Source organism: Macaca thibetana, chromosome 18, assembly GCF_024542745.1.
Source record: "Macaca thibetana thibetana isolate TM-01 chromosome 18, ASM2454274v1, whole genome shotgun sequence".
Classification (NCBI taxonomy): Eukaryota; Metazoa; Chordata; class Mammalia; order Primates; family Cercopithecidae; genus Macaca; species Macaca thibetana.
This window is the reverse complement of record NC_065595.1, coordinates 56,467,755-56,489,012: the sequence shown is the minus strand read 5'-3', so window position 1 is coordinate 56,489,012 and position 21,258 is coordinate 56,467,755. Positions and strand designations below refer to the sequence as shown.

General features: G+C 43.0%; 1 protein-coding gene and 1 non-coding gene across 4 annotated transcripts in view; one reads left to right on the top strand and one right to left on the bottom strand.

Moving 5' to 3' along the window:
- Positions 1-21,258, top strand: part of TTC39C (tetratricopeptide repeat domain 39C) — a 122,290-nt gene that overhangs the window by 97,750 nt on the left and 3,282 nt on the right. For 2 of the 3 annotated variants that reach the window (XM_050767798.1, XM_050767799.1), the window contains exons 7-13: positions 2,686-2,779; positions 6,194-6,301; positions 11,880-11,989; positions 13,457-13,580; positions 17,759-17,856; positions 19,191-19,295; positions 20,774-20,812. In XM_050767798.1, coding sequence (XP_050623755.1) covers positions 2,686-2,779; positions 6,194-6,301; positions 11,880-11,989; positions 13,457-13,580; positions 17,759-17,856; positions 19,191-19,295; positions 20,774-20,812 — 678 coding nt within the window. Of the gene's footprint in view, positions 1-1,737; positions 1,892-2,684; positions 2,780-6,193; positions 6,302-11,879; positions 11,990-13,456; positions 13,581-17,758; positions 17,857-19,190; positions 19,296-20,773; positions 20,813-21,258 lie in introns of those variants that run through there. The other variant, XM_050767801.1, reaches the window with a different exon arrangement.
- Positions 12,204-12,319, bottom strand: LOC126941626 (U5 spliceosomal RNA). Its single transcript, XR_007721393.1, has one exon. It is a non-coding gene; the product is annotated as a U5 spliceosomal RNA (small nuclear RNA).

Genomic DNA, 21,258 nt, shown 5'->3' with positions numbered 1-21,258 from the left:
TATATGAGAAATAAGGGAAAATCTATTTCAACTGTGCTAATGGTTGTTCGTCATAATTCCTCACTCAGTGATCAGGATAGAACTAGAATGAATTCTGTAGTTCTGCTTACTCTCGGCGTAATGCCATTGAGCTCCACAACCTGGCCTCAGTCAGTGCTTTCACGCCTTCTGGAGGCTGCGGGGAGAAACCTGCCTTGCCTCTTCCAGCCTCTGGTGGCTGCTGGCCTTCCTTGACTTGTGGCAGCATCACTCCAGGCTCTGCCTGCACAGTTGACAGTGTCCCCTTCTCTCCTATGTGTGTCACTTTGAAGGATACATGTGATTGTATTTAGGGCCAACCTGGCTAATCCAGGATAGTCTCTCACATCTCAGGATCCTTGAGTTAACCACGTCTGCGTACACGCTCCCCAACCACGTCTGCGTACAGGCTCCCCAACCACGTCTGCGTACACACTCCCCAACCACGTCTGCGTACACGCTCCCCAACCACGTCTGCGTACAGGCTCCCCAACCACGTCTGCGTACACGCTCCCCAACCATGTCTGCGTACACGCTCCCCGAAGAAAGCACACTTTAGAGGCAGTTGAGGCAGAATTTTGATTACTAGTCAGTTGTTACCTTGTTGACCTTGACCAAGCTCCTTAACTTCTTTGAACTTTACTTTCTTCATCTGCAAATGGAATTAATACATGCCTACCTCAGAGAGTTTGAAAGGGTTAAGAGAAATAATTTGATTGAAATACTACCTGGATTTCTTTTTCCTTTACTGGGATTCAAAGCTTTGTTTGGACTCATCTTTTTATCTCTAGAGCCTGTCCCTGGCACATAGCGGTTGCCCAGTAAATGTTTCCTGATTAATTTTCTGTTCTCTGAAGGGCAGCGTGCTATTGCACTGTCATGTACTGTGGGGGACAGCAGGGGACGGCTCGGTGGTGATGCCCCATCTAGAAACATTCTGTATGTGAGAACTATGTCATTAATTTAGCAAAGTGAGAGAGGTGTGCAAAGCTGAACCCGTAATGCTGTGGTTTCTGTATAAATATGCTAAATGGAGTGCATATCTGATTCAGGAGAAGAACTGTTGACCCCAAAAGGGAAAAATTAAACGTGGGGTGTGACATGAGTGTCGAGATACCTCCACACGCGCTCATGCACACATTCCTGCGTCATAAAGGATTGCTTTTTCTTGTTTTCAACCCTGATGTTTTGTATTTGGGCTGTGTGCTAACAGTCAGTGTCAATGCCTGCCTTCCGAGCTGTGGGCGATTCCCGTTGCTGTGAGGTTTCCTCCAAGTGGACGTTAAGTTACTGAGAACAGGAATCAGGGATGCGGTGGTACGTGTCTTCTGTGGCTACCTGGTCAGCATTCATAAACAGTGATAATGGATTGAATGCTGCGGTTTCAACCTTCCTGACAACAGAGGAGAGTGTTACTTTGGGGCATGAGCAGTTATTGATCCAGCTGGGCCTTGGTTAATGAGTCATGTGGCTTACAGTGTTCCTGAGTCACAGGCTGTCCTGAGGATCACCTGCTGACTCATCAGTGCCCTTGTTTCCCCGAGGCCTCCTGCAGTGACGTGCCGAGGAAAGGAGCCCAGGTCTGCGGGTGGGGGACCTGTCCTCTGAGAAGCCTGCAGCTTCTCCTCCAGGACCCTTCCGCCCCACCTGGCTGGCTGTGGACAGAAGGGGCAGTTGGGAGTGTTGGAGAGGGAGGAAGCATAGAGAAGCAGCAGGAGGCACACCTGGAAGCCCAGGGGAGGGAAGTCCACCTCCCTGCAAGTGTAGGGCAGTGATGAGAGGAGCCCTGGCACCAGCAGAGCAAGAAAAAAATGCACGCACCATTCAGAATAAGCTGTCAGGTCGTCTGGGTGTTCAAGATTTATTTATTAATGATACATGACATTTAGCATTTCTCAATGCCTATCTAAGATGAAACTAACCCTTCAAATCCTGGTGATGCTTTTGAGCTGCTCCTCTCGGGTACTTGTGGCATCGTGTTGGCAGACCCTGAACGAGATCTTTAGTGGAGTAAAAAATGAAATGTGTTTAACTGGGAGTAAGTAGAGCCGACATTTGAGAGTTTGCTGGGTCCCAGGCAGTGTTATGTGAATGCAAATGTTGGAAATGTAATCTGGATCCTCAGAGAATTTCTGAAGTGTTGGGAGAGGAGACTTGATGAGCAGAAGCAATTGGAGAACAGCATTCTAGGGTATAGAAGCAAACTGTCAACTGTATGGTGAAGGGCTCACTGAGGACCGGGCTAATGAGAGTGGCTTCATGCATTCACTCAGTAGTGATTGAGAGACTTCTGGACCAGGGCTGGGTGCACACAGGGGGATGAAATAGAGTCCCTTCCCTTTTCACACCTATGTGGTAAAAAGGAGCTAGATTAGCAAACTATTAAAATCCAACATATCCTGCAAGTATGAGAGAATGCAGAAGGAGAAGGCGGTGCCAGCTGAGCCCTTACCACCTGAGAAAGGAGAGGTTCTCTGTGCTTAGGTTAATTTCACAGCTGTGTGGGGGCAAATCGGAGTATTTTCCTAGCAATCTTTAAACCGCTGTCTTCTCTACTGCTTAACCTGTTTAAAATAACTATGAAGGAAAAAGATGCTTTTGAATTATGATGATTGTAATGTTATCGACAGATCTTAGCCGATAATTCTGTTTTCCTTTCCTCCTTAGTGTCAAATCAACAGTGCCTTGACGTCTTTCCACACTGCTTTGGAACTTGCAGTAGATCAGAGAGAAATTCAACATGTCTGTCTCTATGAAATTGGTAAATATGAAATGTCTGTCCAGCCTCTTTTTTAGGAAGTAGTATTAATGCAGCGTTTTAGCTTTCATGCCATTTGATGCGTGTCTGCAAAATGCTTGATGCCTTCTGTAGTAAGAAGGACTTCAATTATTCCCATAGCACATGCAATGATACTTCTCTCTCTGATTCTCATTACTTCTTTATAACACTTTTTCTTTACAGCATTTTGATGTTAGGATAATAGGTGATGTTAAATGAATTGATTAAATGACCAGAAATACCTTATTGGACTGTGCATTAGAATTCAAAGCTCTTTGTTACTCCTTCCCACCAGTGTTCACTTGAGAAGAAAAATAGGAGACAGGAGATAGTTGGACTCAAGCCCCAATGTTTTTCATCAACTAGCTCTGAGACCTTGGACAAGTTGCCCAAACCTTCCTAGCCACGTAGTTGCCATTGGAGTTAAGGTGCCTCCCCTTGTAGCAGCTGTCAGGTTTAGATGACATGACGTGTGAAGCCTCATGCAGGGGACCTGGCACGGAAGGCCCTCCATACATGTTAGCTGCCACCTTCTGCTTCTCCCTTACTGGAGAGACAGTCACAAACAAACCTGGAAGGCTTTATCTGCCTAAGATTTTCCCCCTTCTCCTCCAAAATTGTTGCTATGGGTCTTTGCTGACTGCACTGAAACTCTGATCCTATTACATTTGTAATTGCAAAATCTTTCTCTGTAACAGTTTCTCCATTGTGCTGGGAAGAGTAAACACAACTTCGAAATTGAAACAAAAAAAATTTTAAATAAGGGACTCAGACTTTTCAGAGTTTCACTTAGCTAATACAACAAGGTCACATAATGTAGCACGTAAGAAAGGAATGACAGAGACAAAAAGAAAGGAGAAATGATGAGGTAGTGACGAGACTCCAAAGGGAAATTGAGACTTAAAAAGTTTTCTGCAGAGGGACAGGGAAGTGGAGACAGAATGCTCGGGGAAGCAGCTGACACCTGTCAGTTTGGGGGGGTCAGGCCCTGTGCTGCCTGCCACTTGCTTTGCCTGCTGTGGACACAATTGTCTTCCTGAATCCTTTTAAGGAAAACTGAAAACCAAAAGATTGTGAACTGCCCAATAAACAATATTACGTTTTAAATGCCTGTTGTGGTTTAAAAAGAGGAAATGAAGTATAATCCAGTGGAAAATGTGTTTCTGTGTCATCTACACTCTGCTGGGGCTCTGCTTAGTAGCCATAATATAGAATGAAATGTGTTTCAAAGAACTTCAATGAAAAACTCTAGCTTTGATGGACTTTTATTGGTGCATCATTTCAAGGCCTATGACAGGATAGGATGTTAGAGCAGAAGGAAGCTTAGAAATCATCCAACTCAGGCCTTAGGAAGGTTAACTCAGGAGGTGGTAGTAACTTGGGCTTCCGATTCAGGCTCAGAAGCTTGAGTTAGTACTTTTTCCTGAGTTATTTCTGACTTATTCCTGAATTATTCCTGACTTATTCCTGAGTCAGTGCTTCCTTCCATCTCTATTTTGTATTTAATTCAAATCTTTCCCCGGTATCTATGCTAGGATAAAAATAATCAGCCCAGACCGGGCACGGTAGCTCACGCCTGTAATCCCAGCTCTTTGGGAGGCTGAGGGGGGCAGATCGATTAAAGTCAGGAGTTTGAGACCAGCCAGGTCAGCATGGTAAAACCCCGTCTTTACCAAAAATATAAAAATTAGCCAGGTGTGGTGGGTGCCTGTAATCTCAGCTACTCAGGAGGCTGAGGCAGGAGAATTGCTTGAACCCAGGAGGCAGAGGTTGCAGTGACCTGAGATCACACCACTGCACTCCAGCCTGGGTGACAGAGCAAGACTCCGTTTCAAAAAAGAGCCCAAATTTTTACTCAATGTCAACATCACATCCCATAGAATTTGACAGTGAATTTTCTGAAGTGTATATCTCACCCACTCTTCCTCCCACAGTTTAAATGGCAAGTCTCAGTTTATACAATTACTTAGTGATGCACCTGATAACAGAATTTTTTTATGGAGGCAGTATCATCTAAAGGAAAGTGTGTTGGATTTTGATCCACAGTTCTTCCTTCCTTCTTAGCTGTATGGCTTCAGCAGGTAACATACCTCTTGATACCTTAGTTATTTTTTTTTTTTAAAGACAGGGTCTCACTCTGTCATCCAGGCTGGAGTGCAGTGGCACAGTCTCAGCTCACTGCAGCCCAGACCTCCCTGGCTCAGGTGATCCTCCCACCCCAGTCTCCCAAGTAGCTGGAATTACAGGCATGCACCACCACGCCTGGCTAATTTTTTATAGAGATGGGATTTCACCATGTTGCCCAGGCTGGTCTAGATCTCTTGGGCTCAAGCGATCCTCCCACCTCAGCCTCCCAAAGTGCTAGGATTACAGGCGTAGGATTAGTCCTTGCTAATACAAGGACACTATTAGCCACCTTTGCAAGGTTGTCATAAGGATTAGAGAGCATTACGTGAAGTGCCTACCACAGCATTGGCACACATTACGGGCTCAGGAGATGGGGGATACTGTGATGAAAAGTGGGAATAAAATCCTTTACATTTTAGTTGCTGCAGTTCCTTACTAGAATGCCTGCCTAACTGTTTTGATCCAGGAAGGTGGGCCTTTCGCTCCCAGTGTGCTGAGGGAAGGTAGGGAAATGCCTATTTTCTCATTGGCTTGTGCTCTAGATCTTACAAGGTTTTGAGAATGAGTAGGCTGAGCACGGTGGCTCACACCTGTAATCCCAGCACTTTGGGAGGCTGAGGCAGGCAGATACTTGAGGTCGGGAGTTCAAGACCAGCCTGGTCAACATGGCGAAACCTCACCTCTACTAAAAATACAAAAATTAGCCGGGCATGGTGACAGGTGCTTGTAATCCCAGCTACTTGGGAGGCTGAGGCAGGAGAATTGCTTGAACCCAGGGAGCAGTGAGCCGAGATCACACCATTGCACTTCAACCTGGGCGACAGAGCAAGACTCTGTCTCCAAAAAAAAAAAAAAAAAAAAAAAAAAAAAGAATGAGTAGTAGTCATTAAGTACATAATCGAATAGTGTTGCTTCCACTGTTTCTTATTGCACCTGTGTGTACTCTTGGAGCAGTACTTCTGTACTTGGGTTAACCTCACAACTGTTAGGATGTAAATTGGAGTGTCTTTCTAGAAATCTTTATGCCATGGTCTTCTGTGCTATTTTATTGGTTGTCTGACTCAAACCTAAGTGCCTTGTCTAATTCAAACTTTACACTGAAAGGATTTAAGGGGAAAAATAATTTCTTAGGTTTTCAGGTTAAGGTTTTTTACACATTTCATAGAACATGCACAGAGAATGATCACAGTATCAAGAGACTCGTGGCTTAAATATGGGTCATAAAGCTCAGTACTTTAGGGTCATGTGCTAAAAATATTTCTTCCATAGGTTGGTGCAGCATGATAGAGCTCAATTTCAAGGATGCATTTGATTCCTTTGAGAGGCTAAAAAACGAGTCCAGGTGGTCCCAGTGCTATTATGCCTACTTGACTGCAGGTGAGTCGCCCATGGTCCCTCGGTGTGCTCTCTCTGTCGTGAATTAGCTCGCCTCACGTGGACAGATGGGGGAATGATGGCAGGAGGAAGCAAGAGGTATGCCCTTCCACAGCTTTCCCCAGCATGTTAATGTTTTGTGCAACCAAGTAAATAGTGCTAGAATACTGTGTTCACTGACCCAGGTGAGCACCCAGAAACTCAGTAGTGCCCAGGGTGCGCCTTCACCACACACTTCCCCTCTGGGCCTGGTTTGGTCCTGTCTTCTGTCTTGGAAATGCATATTGTGAGGTCTTCCCGGTTATTGTACATTTTGCCCTAAATTGCCTCAACCTGTCTCTATCCCTTTACTTAATATGCTGTGTTTTTTATTGGGATTCTGAAGAATTTTTAAGAATTCAACAGGCTTTTTTTTCGTTGTGTTAATTTTTTAATTTTTATTCTGGGTCTTGCTCTTCTTCCCAGGTTGAATGAAGTGCAGTGGTCTGATCATAGCTCACTATAGCCTCAACCTCCCAGGCTCAAGTGATCCTCCTGCCTCAGCCTCCACAGTAGCTGGAACTACAGGCGTGCCTCACCATGCCCGGCCAATTAAAAAAAAAAATTGTAGCAACAAGGTCTTGCTATGTTGCCCAGGCCAATCTCTAACTCCTGGCCTGAAGCAATCCTCCTGCCTCAGCCTCCCAAAGCACTGGGATTACAGGCATGAGCCACAGAGCCTGACCTGTGTTAATATTTTTGTTTGGTTAGTGCCCTGGTTACAGAGTTGCATAGGTCAGAGTCATCTGCTCCAACCTTGTTTTACCTCCTAACCTTATTGTATTTACAGTGTGATATTTCAGATGCAAGGTATTTACACTGCATATCGTTATTAACACCTGTATTCTGTTTTGAATAAGGGTTTTTTTGCCCTTGTATGAGGAGATAGAGATGTGCTGTCACCTGGTGGCCAAAGTAGTTGTCTGCATCCTTCAATACCTAAAGGGCCGTGTGATTAAGAATTGTAGAGGTGTGGAATTGAAGAAAGCCGAGAGGTTGTACATTTTCTGCCTTTAAGCAACTTCATGTAAGCCATTTCTGGTGTATGTAATGAACCCTCCTCATGCAGCCACATCAGTGGTTCTTTTACTTAAAATTCAAGACTAATCCAATCATTATTTTCAATATCTTCTTATTCTTAACGTTCAGATTTAATGAACCATCTTCCACTTCCATTCTGCCCTCTTAACTGATATATTTAAAATAAGATAGAATTGATTAACATTGACCAATAAGTATATTCTGGATATCTTAAATTCCCTATAAAATTGCATCGGTCCATTAGCATCAGTGCAAAGCCCGCTTGTGTCCATATTCCTCATTGCAGTCCCTGTTGACAGGTGTGATCTCATGGCTCTGTCCCTGATGTTTGAATAAGCTTATTTTTCATATCCTGGATAATATGCTGTGCCTCACACTTAAAGGGTTGTTGTATAGAATTTGAAGACATCTCAGATGAAAGTAGCAGCTATTTGTTGAGTGACTGTGTTTAATATGTTGAAGAGTTGATGAACCCAGATTGAATAGCCCAGAAAACAGAGGCCTGCACACAACTCAGCAGCCGTTAGGTGTAATTAGGCTGCACAGTCGATGGTGGACAGCTATTTATTGTTTCCATCTCTGTTGAGTTTCAGATACATAAATGTACAGTGTGGCTGTATAGAGGAACATTTATTCCCCCCCAATATTTGGAAATCCCAGAACCATACCAGCCATAGGAGAGGATAAGCATGAAGGATTCTGATCTCTGTTTCTGCACTGGGATTTTGTGGAGAGGATAAGATGTGGGTGAATAGCTCCACTAGAAAGAGTACATGAGGCAAGGCCAAGGCGGGCAGATCACAAGGTCAAGAGATCAAGACCATCCTGGCCAACACGGTGAAACCCTGTCTCTACTAAAAATACAAAAATAAGCCAGGCGTGGTGGCACGCACCTGTAGTCCCAGCTGCTTGGGAGGCTGAGGCAGGCGAATCGCTTGAACCAGGGAGGCAGAGGTTGCGGTGAGCTGAGATCGCTCCGCTGCACTCCAGCCTGGCAACAGAGTGAGACTCTGTCTCAAAAAAAAAAAAAAAAACAAAAAAAGAGTACATGAGGCAGGGAAGGAGCACCATTATACCGTCATGCAGGAGCTGCCATTTGGGCTGGCGGTGAGCTAGAGGGGATGGGCACTCAGGGGCTCCGAACACTGCCACCAGGGCTTAGCTCCCCAGCATATTAATGTTTTGTGCGACTATGTCAATAGTTTTGTACTTTTAAAAATTGTGATAAAATATGTAGCATCATTTACCATTTGAACTTTTTTAGGTGTATGTGTCAGTAACTCCAGATAACGCTCAGATTGTTTTGCAAACATCACCAGCATCCATCTCTGGAACTTCTTCATCATCCCAAGCTCTACCCAGTAAACAGGAACTCCCCATTCACTTTTCCCCCAAGACCTGGTTACCATGCTTCTACTTCCCGTCTCTATGAATTTAAGTATTCTACCTACCTCGTGCATAAGTGAAATATATTTGTCCTTTTGTGTCTGGCTTATTTCATTTAGCATAATGTCTTCAGGGTTCATCCGTGTTATAACATGTGTCAGGATCTCCTTCCTTTTTTCAGGCTGAATAATATTCCATTGTATGTATATGGCACATTGTTCATCCGTTCATTCATGGACGGACATTCGGGTTGTTTCCATCGTTTAGCTATTGTGTGGAGTACTCACCTGGAACATTGGTCTACAGGTATCTGTTCCAGTCCTTGCTTTCAGTACCTTTGGGTAGATACCTGGAAGTAGATTTGCGTGATCATATACCTCTACTATTCCTGCAACTTTTCTGTAAGTTTGACATTATATCAAAATTATAAGTTACCAATAAATATTAGAATATCACATATAGGATTGTGTACACTTAGTCTTATTGGAAGAGTGAGTCATCCTAAGCTCAGTTTAGGCCTCATATTTTAGGATAAACCAGAGACTCCCATGCTTTTAAACATCTGCATCTTTTAAAGCAACTATCTAGCTGGGGACCGTGGCTCACCCCTGTAATCTCAGCACTTTGGGAGACCGAGGCGGGTGGATCACCTGAGGTCGGGAGTTTGAGACCAGCCCGGCCAACAACCAACATGGAGAAACTCTGTCGCTACTAAAAATAAAAAATTAGCCAGGTGTGGTGGTGCACGCCTGTAATCCTAGCTACTCAGAAGGCTGAGGCCGAAGAATTGCCTGAACCCAGGAGGCAGAAGTTGCAGTGAGCCAAGATCGTGGCATTGCACTCCGGCCTGGGCAACAAGAGCAAAACTCCATCTAAAAAAAAAAAACCAACTATCTATAATTTTACTGCAAGAGAAATAGGTGGTGTTTGTTCTTCAGGGTCTGAGGTATGGATGTTATAGACCTTTGGGGTGGTTCAGATACTGTTGCTGTTTATGACTGGTTTTAATTATGTGACTCTATAAGAATGTTCTCAATGATCTGAGGAAGACCTCAAGCTAGGGACAGCAGAAATATATAATTTTTCATTGATTTACTGTGTGACCGTAGGCATTGCTCAGCTTTTCCAGACCTTTGCATCCTCTGATCTAAAAATAAGGGAGTTGGTTGCACAATACAGCCACTGAGCTTCATTCTGGTTTGGAAATGTTACAGCTGCAATTGATAAGGTCATTTTGGATTGGTGCACTCTCCTCCATCTGGATCAGGGATGCCCCAGTGACTGGGAAAGGAGTTGTCCCTTCCTTTGAATATTCAGCCTCATCACTTTTAATCCCAGTTGGAACCTGCTGTCTTTCCCATTGTCTTCCTGTCCTCGGCTCTCTCCGAGCCTCAATTCTTGAACCCTTGGGCTCTGCCGATGGTAGCCTGTCCTGGTACGTGCATGCCTGGGATAGGTGACTGCTTGACCATGCCCAAATGCGAGTACGGGACCAACCTACTTTTAGGGGTGCTCAAGTAAAGAAGGGGGAACTGGCCAGGCACAGTGGCTCATGCCTGTAATCTCAGCACTTTGGGAGGCCAAGGCAGGCATATCATGAGGTTAAGAGGCCAATATGGTGAAACCCCATCTCTACTAAAAATACAAAAATTAGCTGGGCCTGGTGGCGGGCACCTGTAGTCCCAGCTATTTGGGAGGCTGAGGCAGGAGAATGGCGTGAACTCGGGAGGCGGAGCTTGCAGTGAGCCGAGATCACGCCACTGCCCTCCAGCCTGGGCAACAGAGTGAGACTCCGTCTCCAAAAAAAAAAAAAAAAAAAAAAGGAAGGGGCAACTAGCAAATCAACTTTAGTACATTCCAACTGGGGAGTGAAAAACCACATGTGATCTAACAAAAATGAATAGAAATGGATTCCGCACCATCAGAGTTGAGAGGAAAGGACAGAGTTGTGTTAGAGTTTCAATCAGGTAGTGGGGCTGCAGCCAGTGCAAAGTTTACATAAGGGACCAAGAAGACATAGCAAAGGGAAGATCATTAAATCTTTGGGGCATGAGGTGAGAAGAAGGTGTGCACATGAACAAAATCTCACTCATTCCTCAAGACTCCGCTTGACTTCTCCTAGCTCCTTACAGCATCTGGTCACTCCAGAGAGAAATGATCCCTTCTCTTTCTGAGCCTTCTAGAAACCACTTTGGTTCTCCTTACCCTGACTACCGCTATCACTACATACATTGCAGCCTGTGGGACCCTGGGTGCGTGTGTGATCTCTTCAATTGAAATGTCAGTTTCTTTAGGGTTCAAGCACACGTGTTTCTTCTTCACATTCTTGTTGGTGGCTTGTAGGTAGTAGGCAGCCAGGGAACATGGACAGGGCAGATAGATGACTTCCTAGGACAGAGAAATCCTCCTTCCACCATGAAGCTTTCATGATCCTCTGGGCTCTTCATTGTTCTTTCCTAGGTTCCTATTTATTCCACTTTCTGAGTATGCGAGCCCTAACTAGGTTGTACTCTGTGACAGTAGCTAAGGACTTTGTTATGTGAAAAACTGTCTCCCCAACAAAAGGACAAGGACCATGGCTTTCCCCAAGCCCCCCAAAAGCTCTGGGAACACAGGCACCTAGAAAATAGTTGAAGTGATCAGCAGGATGGTGCAGTCCTTTGTGGAATAGTCTTTTTGTTTGTTTGTTTGTTTGTTTTTCTGAGACAGAGTCTCATTCTATCGCCCAGGCTGGAGTGCAGTGGTGCCATCTTGGCTCATTGCAACCTCCGCCTCCTACGTTCAAGCGATTCTCCTGCCTTAGACTCCCAAGTAGCTGAGATTACAGGCATGTGCCACCACGCCTGGCTAATTTTTGTGTTTTTAGCAGAGACGGGGTTTTGCCATGTTGGCCAGGCTGGTCTCGAATTCCTGACCTCAGGTGATCCACCCACCTTGGCCTCCCAAAGTGCTGGGATTACTGGCGTGAGCCACCACGTCCAGCCCATTGTGGAATAGTCTTTAAACATATTTGCTCCGGTTTCTTTCTTTTTTTTTCAAGTATCATCACTTTAGATATCCCTTATGGCATTTTCCCTGACTTATATTTAAGAAATATCATTATGGTCTCTTACAGTTTGTCAGGGAGCCACTGGTGATGTGGACGGGGCGCAGATTGTCTTTAAAGAAGTTCAGAAACTCTTCAAAAGGAAAAACAATCAGATTGAACAGTTCTCGGTGAAAAAGGTATGTTGGAGCCTGTTGTATTATGATAGGCATTTGTAACCAACACTGCCTTGGCAAGCTTTAGGAAATTATATTCAAGGCTGCCTATTTACTTACCATGTCAAGTGCAGTTCACTGCCATGGAGAGGATGCTCTCCATGATTGTACATCTTCTCTGAATAGAAGATTCTTGCCTTGCTGCAAATAATGAAAGCAGATTTTTAAAAAATCGATTAGCCCTGCAGGTACAGGGCCTCAAACAATTGGGTTAAGACTCAAAATGGTTCCCCTTCATGGAAATTTTTAGCAAAAGGTGAAAGATATATATGATCTGAAGAGTAACTGGAGTATAGTTTTTTTTTTTATTATTTTAATGAATGGAGACATTATACATTCTTCAGAGCTAATGAACACACTAAGAGAAAGGATCTGTCTAAAGAATTAGTTGGTTTTGGAAGAATACAAATTGGCAGGGCCTAGTGAGAAATGCAGGCTGTCTGGGGTTGAGAATAGAGAACACATTGCATTTTGATGTAATAAAAAGCAAAAGTGTGTGTCACAGTGTCCCAGTTGCCAGCAGAAAGGCCCAAGACTGTAGAGACAGCGTTCCTAATGTATTCTGTACTTTTGTGAATACAATTTTGCTGTATTACCTTGAGTTACATAGTGTCTTATATCCTGAATTATCAGTTATTTTAGTTGTATATGTTTTTATCGAATGAACATTTAATGAAGCTTTTGAGTATAAATTAGACTATAATGTACAGCTGAGAGCACTGGCACTCAGTAGAAAAATCTAAAAACAAGAGAACTGTGACTAAAAGGCATCTATCTAGTCTTAGTTCCTTAGGTGTGTGTAAGCCCATTGAATTATTAGCTGTCACCAAGCTTTATAAATTCCATCGATCTAAATGCACGTAAATCTAGTTTCATCCCCAAGTTTTCAGAATATACCTTGCATCTTTTTTTTTGAGACGGAGTTTTGCTCTTGTTGCCCAGGCTGGAGTGCAACGGCGCAATCTTGGCTCACCGCAACCTCCGCCTCCCGGGTTCAAGCACTTCTCCTGCCTCAGCCTCCCGAGTAGCTGGGATTACAGGCGCACACCACTACACCCAGCTAATTTTGTATTTTCAGTAGAGACGGAGTTTCTCCATGTTGGTCAGGCTGATCTGAAACTCCTGACCTCAGGTGATCTGCCTGCCTTGGCCTCCCAAAGTGCTGGGGTTACAGGCGTGAGCTACCACGGCTGGCCCTGCCTTGCATCTTGAGAGTAGCTTCAGTTGACTAATGAATGAAAGACATAATTTCCTGTATGTCAAAAATTGAAAGCAACATTTTTTATAGAGAGAGGAATTGTTAGTCTTAGCTTTGAAGGAGAAGGTCATTCACATTGATGATGAACTGTGTGCTTTTAAAGTGTCCGAGGTGTATTTTTTATTTGAATTTGTTTTTGAAAAATGTTGCCTGTTTATTCTAACTCCTTACAGGCAGAGCGATTTCGGAAGCAAACCCCAACCAAAGCACTCTGTGTGTTGGCGTCCATTGAAGTGTTGTACTTGTGGAAGGCTCTTCCAAACTGTTCCCTCCCCAACCTGCAGAGGATGAGTCAAGGTAAAAAATGTTTAAAAACCCAAAACTGTCTACTGGACATATTGGCTTCTTCTGCCAGTGCTGCATTCTTCAGTTTCCCGGTTATCTCGCATTTATCTCATCAGATTCAGGGAGAGGACACATCTCTCCTTCTTAGAGGGTGTCGTGATGAAGAAAATCCTGTCACTTAGGTGATGGGAGGAGGAGGCGGCACTGCTGTGGACAGATATGCTTGCCTTAAACTATGTGATGCTTTTGTTATAAATGTTATTAATTCTGTAGCCATGGGAGTTGCTGGGAGCATACATTTTATTTTCCCCCATGAAAGTACTTTGTTTCCCTTAGGTGTGATTCACATAAATCAAAATATACTAAAGCGTGGCCTGGTGGGGTGGCTCACACTTGTTATCCCAGCACTTTGGAAGGCCAAGGCAGGCAGATGACTTGAGCCAAGAGTTTGAGACCAGCCTGGGCAACATGGTGAAACCCTGTCTCTACTAAAAATACCAAAAATTATCTGGGTGTGGTGGTGTGCACCTGTAGTCCCAGCTACTTGGGAGACTGAGGTGGGAAGATCACTTGAGCCCAGGATATCGAGGCTGCAGTGAGCTTTGATCGTGCTCCACCACTCCAGCCTGAATGACAAGAGTGAGATCCTGCCTACAAAAGAAAAAAGGAAAAAAAAATAAATATGTTCTTATTCATATATGTGGTGAGTTTTCCCAAGAAACTTAGTATTGACAGTTTAGACATAATATTCCAGAAATAGTTTGTAAGCCACTGTAGAAAATTTTTCAGATTTTTCTCCAGTTACTCTTGTTTTTGACCAAATAGAGCATGATCCATCGAGCCATATATTTTTATCATCAGACTTCCTGCAAATCCCTTTTGCCTATTTCTTTTAAGAAAAAAAAAAAAAGGAAAAGAAAAAAAAAAGGCCCTTCCTCAATTGTGAAAACAAACATTGCCAATTGCCAATGTTGCTATTCTGGAGATCAAAGGAACAAAACTCCTTAAGAAGTCTTGTACACTGGCCCTGTAATTTGAGTAGATGTATAACCCTCCCAGGGAGGAACTAGCAAGGAAACATTTTTCTTGGATGTGTCAAATTCTCCTATGTTCTTTTTAATTTTTTTTTTTTAATTTTTAGAGACAGGTCTCATACGGTCACCCAGGTTGGGTGCAGTGGTGTGTTCATAACTCACTGCAGCCTCTAACTCCTGGGCTCCAGTGGTCCTTCCACCTCAGTCTCCTGAGCAGCTGAGATTACAGGCGTGTGCTGCTGTACCTGGCTACTGTATTTATTTTTAAAGGAGTTGCATAATTCAAAACCCCTCCCTTCCTATTGAAGCAAGTATAGAACATCTTTAAATGCCTAACTCAAAGGAACAATGAAGAATGTTAAGTATTTTTTAATACGCAAGTACCGGATCACATATTTAGAGATAAAATACAAATATAAGGTAGGCAGTAATTAACATTCACAAGAACAATTACCAGTTAAGTGAGATTTGACAAAATATTCTCTGAACCCCTTTCCAGGTATCAAAATGAAAAAAACTAACAACAAAGATGTGTGCCTGGAAGGGAAGACAGACCGTATCTGAAGTGAGCATGAGACAATTCTCTAGTATCTTTGCTAAATTTAACCCAGTTCTGAGGTCTATTAATTAGATTATATAATTCCTCAATGGTAATCGATAATGGTACAAACTGATCAACCACATACAGTACAATGAAGATCTTTGTAGAGAAAGTTATGTTCCAGAAAAAAACAATAGTGGCAATGTGGATCATGAGCATTTATTAAACTCTGCGTCGTGCCCTCCCACTTTTGTGCATTTAGCTTATCGGAGTCCCCATCCATAGCTCCCTGTACCAGCAGAACTAGTGAGAATCCTATATCCTTGTTGTTTCATCCATAACCTTTCCCCACCCACCTGCCCTTCTCCACTGCATTCTTTCTCTGCATTGTTTTTTGTTGTTGTTTGTGTTTTGTGTTTTTGAGACAGGGTCATGCTCTGTTGCCCAGGCTGGAGTGCAGTAGTGTGATCATGGCTCACTGTAACCTCTGCCTCCCTGGCTCAAGCGATCCTCCAACCTCAGCCTCCTGAGTAGCTGGGACTACAGGGGCATGCCACCACACCCAGCTATTAAAAAAAGAAAAAAATTGTAGAGATGGGGTCTTGCCATGTTGCCCAGGTTGGTCTTCAACTCCTGGGCTCAAGTGATCCTCCCGCTTTGGTCTTCCAAAGTATGGGGATTACGTGCAGCCACCATGCCCAGCTACATTGTAAACATGTTTGTATTCTAGGCGTAGCAGGCAGAGTGATCTTATTAAAACCTAATCATGTTGTGTCACTCTGCTTCCCAGAATCCTCTATGGTCTCTCATCTCATTCAGAACAAAAACCCAAGTCTATTCAGCGGCAGGCAGTACTCCCAGTCTGAAACCCCCGAGGCCATTGTCCCTCCCTGCTCTTCCCCATTCCTCAGCACGGTCCTCCTCCCTGCTCTCAGACACACCTGGCTCCTGTGCCTTTGCACTTGCTGTTCTCTCTGAGAAGGAATTTTTTGTTTGTTTTGTCATTGTATTCTAAGCATCTAGAATTGCCTGGCAAATAGTAGGTGCTCAATAAATATTGAATGAATGAATTAGTGTAATGAATGAATGAATGAACAAGTGAATGAACTGCATTAAGGTTTCCTTTTTTTTTTTTTTTTTTTTTTTTGAGACGGAGTCTCGCTGTGTCTCCCAGGCTGGAGTGCAGTGGCGTGATCTCGGCTCACTGCAAGCTCCGCCCCCCGGGTTCACGCCATTCTCCCGCCTCAGCCTCCCGAGTAGCTGAGACTACAGGCGCCCGCCACCACGCCCGGCTAGTTTTTTGTATTTTTAGTAGAGACGGGGTTTCACCATGTTAGCCAGGATGGTCTCGATCTCCTGACCTCGTGATCCACCCACCTCGGCCTCCCAAAGTGCTGGGATTACAGGCTTGAGCCACCGCGCCCGGCCCATTAAGGTTTCCTTAATGTTGCTGCCTTAAGAGTCCCTGAGTTCTTTTTCGTATGAGCGTATTCCTAGCCTGGCTTTCTGGGGCGACTCCTGCTTCTACAAGATCATCTTCTATTCTCACATTTACCTCCTCCTCTCGCCTTTGAGTTACTTATTCTGTAACTTCAGTTCTCTCTCTCTCTCTGTATACATATATATAATAGAAAATATAAATATATGTTTATATATAAAATAGTAAGATATATATTATTGAATCTCAGTATCTTTATTAGTCTTTGGAAATAATGGTATTACTTCCTTTCTTCCTCATCAGCCCCATCATGTTTCCGTTCTGCATCTTTCTCTTTTTCTTGGAAAGCTCCCATAACATTCTCTAACCTATGCGTCAATCCTCCACAGCTTGCTGTTGAAGTGAAGGGGTCAGTGCTGCTCCTCTCCCACTGACTAGTACAGTAACTCGTACAAACATGGAAAGGTGCCTGTGGCATGGCAATTTAATGTGAAGTCATTTTTAAGAAATTAACAGAACTTCTTTTTTTTAGAGCAGTTTTAGGTTCATAGCAAAATTGAGCAGAAAGTCCGGAGTCCCCACAAGCTCCTCCCTCCCCCTGTCCTTCCCAACTACCAACATCAGTGTGGTGCATTTGTTACAGTCTGTGAACCAGCACTGACACGTCATAATCACCCAAAGCCCATAGTTCACAGTAGGGTTCACTCAGTGAACAAACAAACAGTAGGGTTTGGACCATTGTATAATAATGTGTCTACTGTGATGATATCACACAGTCCTTTCATTGCCCTAAAAATTCTTTCTGCTCTACCTACTCACCCCTCCATCTCCCCTCACCCCCGGCAACCACTGATATTTTTACTGTCTCCATAGTTTTACCTTTTTCAGAATGTCATATAGTTCATAGTTGATAGAATCATACAGGATGTAGCCTTTTCAGATGGGCGTTTTTCACGAGGTAATAATGTGTTGCAATTTGAGTTTTCTTGGCTCTGTGAAGTTTGGTATTTTTGCCTTTCTTTGACAAAGGCTACTCACTAATGGATGAAGAATGGGCACCTTCTGAGTTTCAGAGGGCAGAAACGTGAACTGAAACGTTCACCTCACTCTTCACGGTACTGAAGAAATTAAGTGAATGCATTTCCTTACTGCTCTGTTCACTCCCCTTCTTTTAAAGCTTGCCATGAAGCGGATGATTCATCTGTCGTTGGATTAAAGTATTTGCTTCTTGGTGCCATACACAAATGTCTAGGAAACTCAGAAGATGCTGTTCAGGTAAACTGTTAATGTTGTCAGGGCTAAAGAAAGTAAGTCACGAACACCTACGTATGGGCTTGTGAAGAAGAAAAATGAAAAAGCACTAAACAAAACCGAACCTCCCACTATAAACTTTATCCAATTGATTTGATTAATGCCATCTTCTCAGATGCTAGAAGTTGATGATGGTTAATACTAGTTTTTCATTAACTTCAGATTCTTAGAATGCTTCTTTATATATGGCCTCCTTTTCTGGCACTAGTATTTATCAAAGATGACAGTCTCCACTGGAGAGAGGAGGACACGAGGAGGCAGACAGTTTTGAAGGAGTGGAATGAAGCCTCATAGTTAGACAAGAACGAAAAGGATCAGACATGTCAGTGTGCGTTCAGTTTTCTCTCTTTATAACTGCAGATTATTGATGCAGCCCTGGGGGGCGAGCAAGTTGTTTTTTTGTTTGATTGGTGGTTTTGAAGAAGTATGTATCAGTGTTAGTTTGACTACTCTTTGAAAGAATCAGTGTACAGTGGCTGGGCGCAGTGGCTCACACCTGTAATCCCAGCACTTTGGGAGGCCAAAGTGGGCGGATCACTTGAGGTCAGGAGTTTGAGACCAGCCTGGCCAACATGGTGAAACCCCGTCTCTACTGAAAATACAAAAATTAGCCAGGTGTGGTGGCGTGCACCTGTAATCCCAACTCCTTGGGAGGCTGAAGCACGAGAATTGCTTGAACCCAGGAGGCGGAGGTTGCAGTGAGCCAAGATTGCGCCGCTGCACTCCAGCCTGGGCGACAGAGTGAGACTCCATCTCAGAAAAAAAGATTAAAAAAAAGAATTAATGTACAGTAATAGGAGACTTTTGGCTTTTAAATCCTAGAAGATCATGCCCTTGTAAGTTTAATCTTTCAGCATGGGCTTATGATAGTTATTACAGCCCAAAATAGCTTATTTTAGATCAAATCCTTATGTGCTACCAAGATACAGTCAGGACGCATGTCAAGAGATCATAGTTGCCTTGTGTGTTTTCTGTTTTAAATATTAAAATGGGATGTTTAGACTCTTAGATGCAGATAAAGGTATTCTCAGTGATAAAATCAATAGAGGCTAATATGTCCCCTGGAAAAATAGTAGCACAAATGAGACAGTCCAATATATTCTGAGGAATGCACATCAGGCAGCATGTAGAGGACTTCTAAGATGTAGATAGGAAAGAATGAAGATGAGGAAAGAAGAAAAAATCTGATCTAGAAAACAGAGTATGAGTCCCCCTTCCCGCCCCCTCTTGAAGATTGTAATAAGCCCTATGCTAAGTCGGAAAATGAATTCATCCAATAACATTTGCATTCCTTTTAGTACTTCCAGCGAGCTGTTAAAGATGAATTGTGTCGTCAGAATAACTTATATGTTCAGCCGTATGCCTGTTACGAACTTGGCTGTCTTCTATTAGACAAACCAGAGGTAAGGTCTTGTGTATGTGTATACATCAGTACACACACACACATACGTATACACACATATATATATACACACACACATATATATACATATATATATATATAAAATGTTCATCAACAAAAATGTAGAAATGAGCAAGCACAAAGCACCCTTCATTTAAAACAAACAGATCAAACACAGTGTTCTTCATTTTGTTTTCCCGGATTTTACTTAGAATGAGTCCAAGAAGTTAGTAATGGTACCTTACTATCTTTAATAAGGTAATTTCTTGCCTAGAATTCAATCGACAGTCATACATCTCTTAATGACATTCTGAGAAATGTGTTGTTAGGCGATTCCTTCTTGGTGCAAACATCTCAGAGTACGTACACAAACCCAGGTGGTATCACCTGCACAGCCAGGCTGTGTGTATCGCCTGTTGCTTCTGGGCTATACTCGTGTATAGCATGTTACTGTATTGAATACTGTAGGCAACCGCAACACAATGGTAAGTATTTGTGTATCTACATATAGAAAAGGTACAGTAAAAATACAGTTTTTAAAAGATAAAATATAGCCAGGCTCAGTGGCTCATGCCTGTAATCCCAGCAGTTTGGGAGGCTGAGGCGGGAGTATCACTTGAGCCCAGAAGTTCAAAACCAACCTGGGCAACAAAGTGAAATCTCGTGTCTGCAAAAAAAAAGCAAAAAACATAGGCATGGTAGCATGTGCCTGTAGTCCCACTTAACCTGGGGGCTGAGGTGAGAGGATCTCTGAAGTTTGAGGTTGTAGTGAGCCATGATTGTGCCACTGCACTCTAGCCTGAGCAAAAGAGCAAGACCCTGTCTCAAAAAATAAATAAATAAAGTTTATAGCTATATAACTTACTGACTCAGATAAAACTTTTTGATAATCATTAATTTTAAGGTTGTTTAGTAAGATGTTAACCTAAGATATTATATCTTAGAGGTTGCCTTTTATAGACTATGAAAAATTAAGTAATTATATATCAAGGAATGTCCTCATGTAAACAAATAAACAATTTTATATTAAAAAATATTGGGGTTGGGCACAATGGCTCACACCTGTAATCCCAGCACTTTGGGAGGCCAAGGTGGGTGGATCGCTTGAGGTTTGAGACCAACCTGGCCAACAGAGCTAAACCCTGTCTCTACTAAAAATACAAAAATTAGCTGGGCATAGTGGCAGGTGCCTGTATTCCCAGCTACTCAGGAGGCTGAGGCAGAAGAATTGCTTGAACATGGGAGGTAGAGGTTACAGTGAGCCGAGATCATGCCACTGCCCTCCAGCCTGGACGACAGAATGAAACTCCCATCTCAACAACAACAAAAAAGGATGTTGGAGTCATTATACTTGAAAGAACAGTTGACTCTGCTGTGTCAATGGTGAATTGTTTTAATTAACATAGCCTCCTATTATACCATTTTCTGCCTGCGTATATATAAACACAGATTTTAAGGGATAATGTGTTTTTCTTATAGACTGTAGGAAGAGGCAGAACTCTACTTCTTCAAGCAAAGGTAAATATCCTGAATCTACCTTTCTCCAGTGGCCCTTCTTATCCCATACAGTGTATACCCGAGTCTGAATTCTGGAAAGTTTGTGCAGTGATGTTCTGGTTAGTAATATTTCTGGAAAGGAAAAATGATAACCAATTGAATCCATGAGCTCTTGAGTTTTAAGGGACATTACAAGATCATAAGGAACTCAGATGAAATTGTTCATCCTGCTTTAGAAACATTCTTAGTGTTTGGGTGGGAAGATAACTTCTGCTTTTATAACTATGTCCCTGAAATAAGAATTTCTAATAGTAACTTATATTGAGCACAACGTAAGACTACCTTTTCAAGAATAACACGAGGAAAATTGTCCAAAGAGAACATTATTGACATTCAATTGATGTTTTTAAAAATGAATATGAAGTTTGAGGTTTGAGTAATATGAAAATCAAGTGCATGGGAAGCCT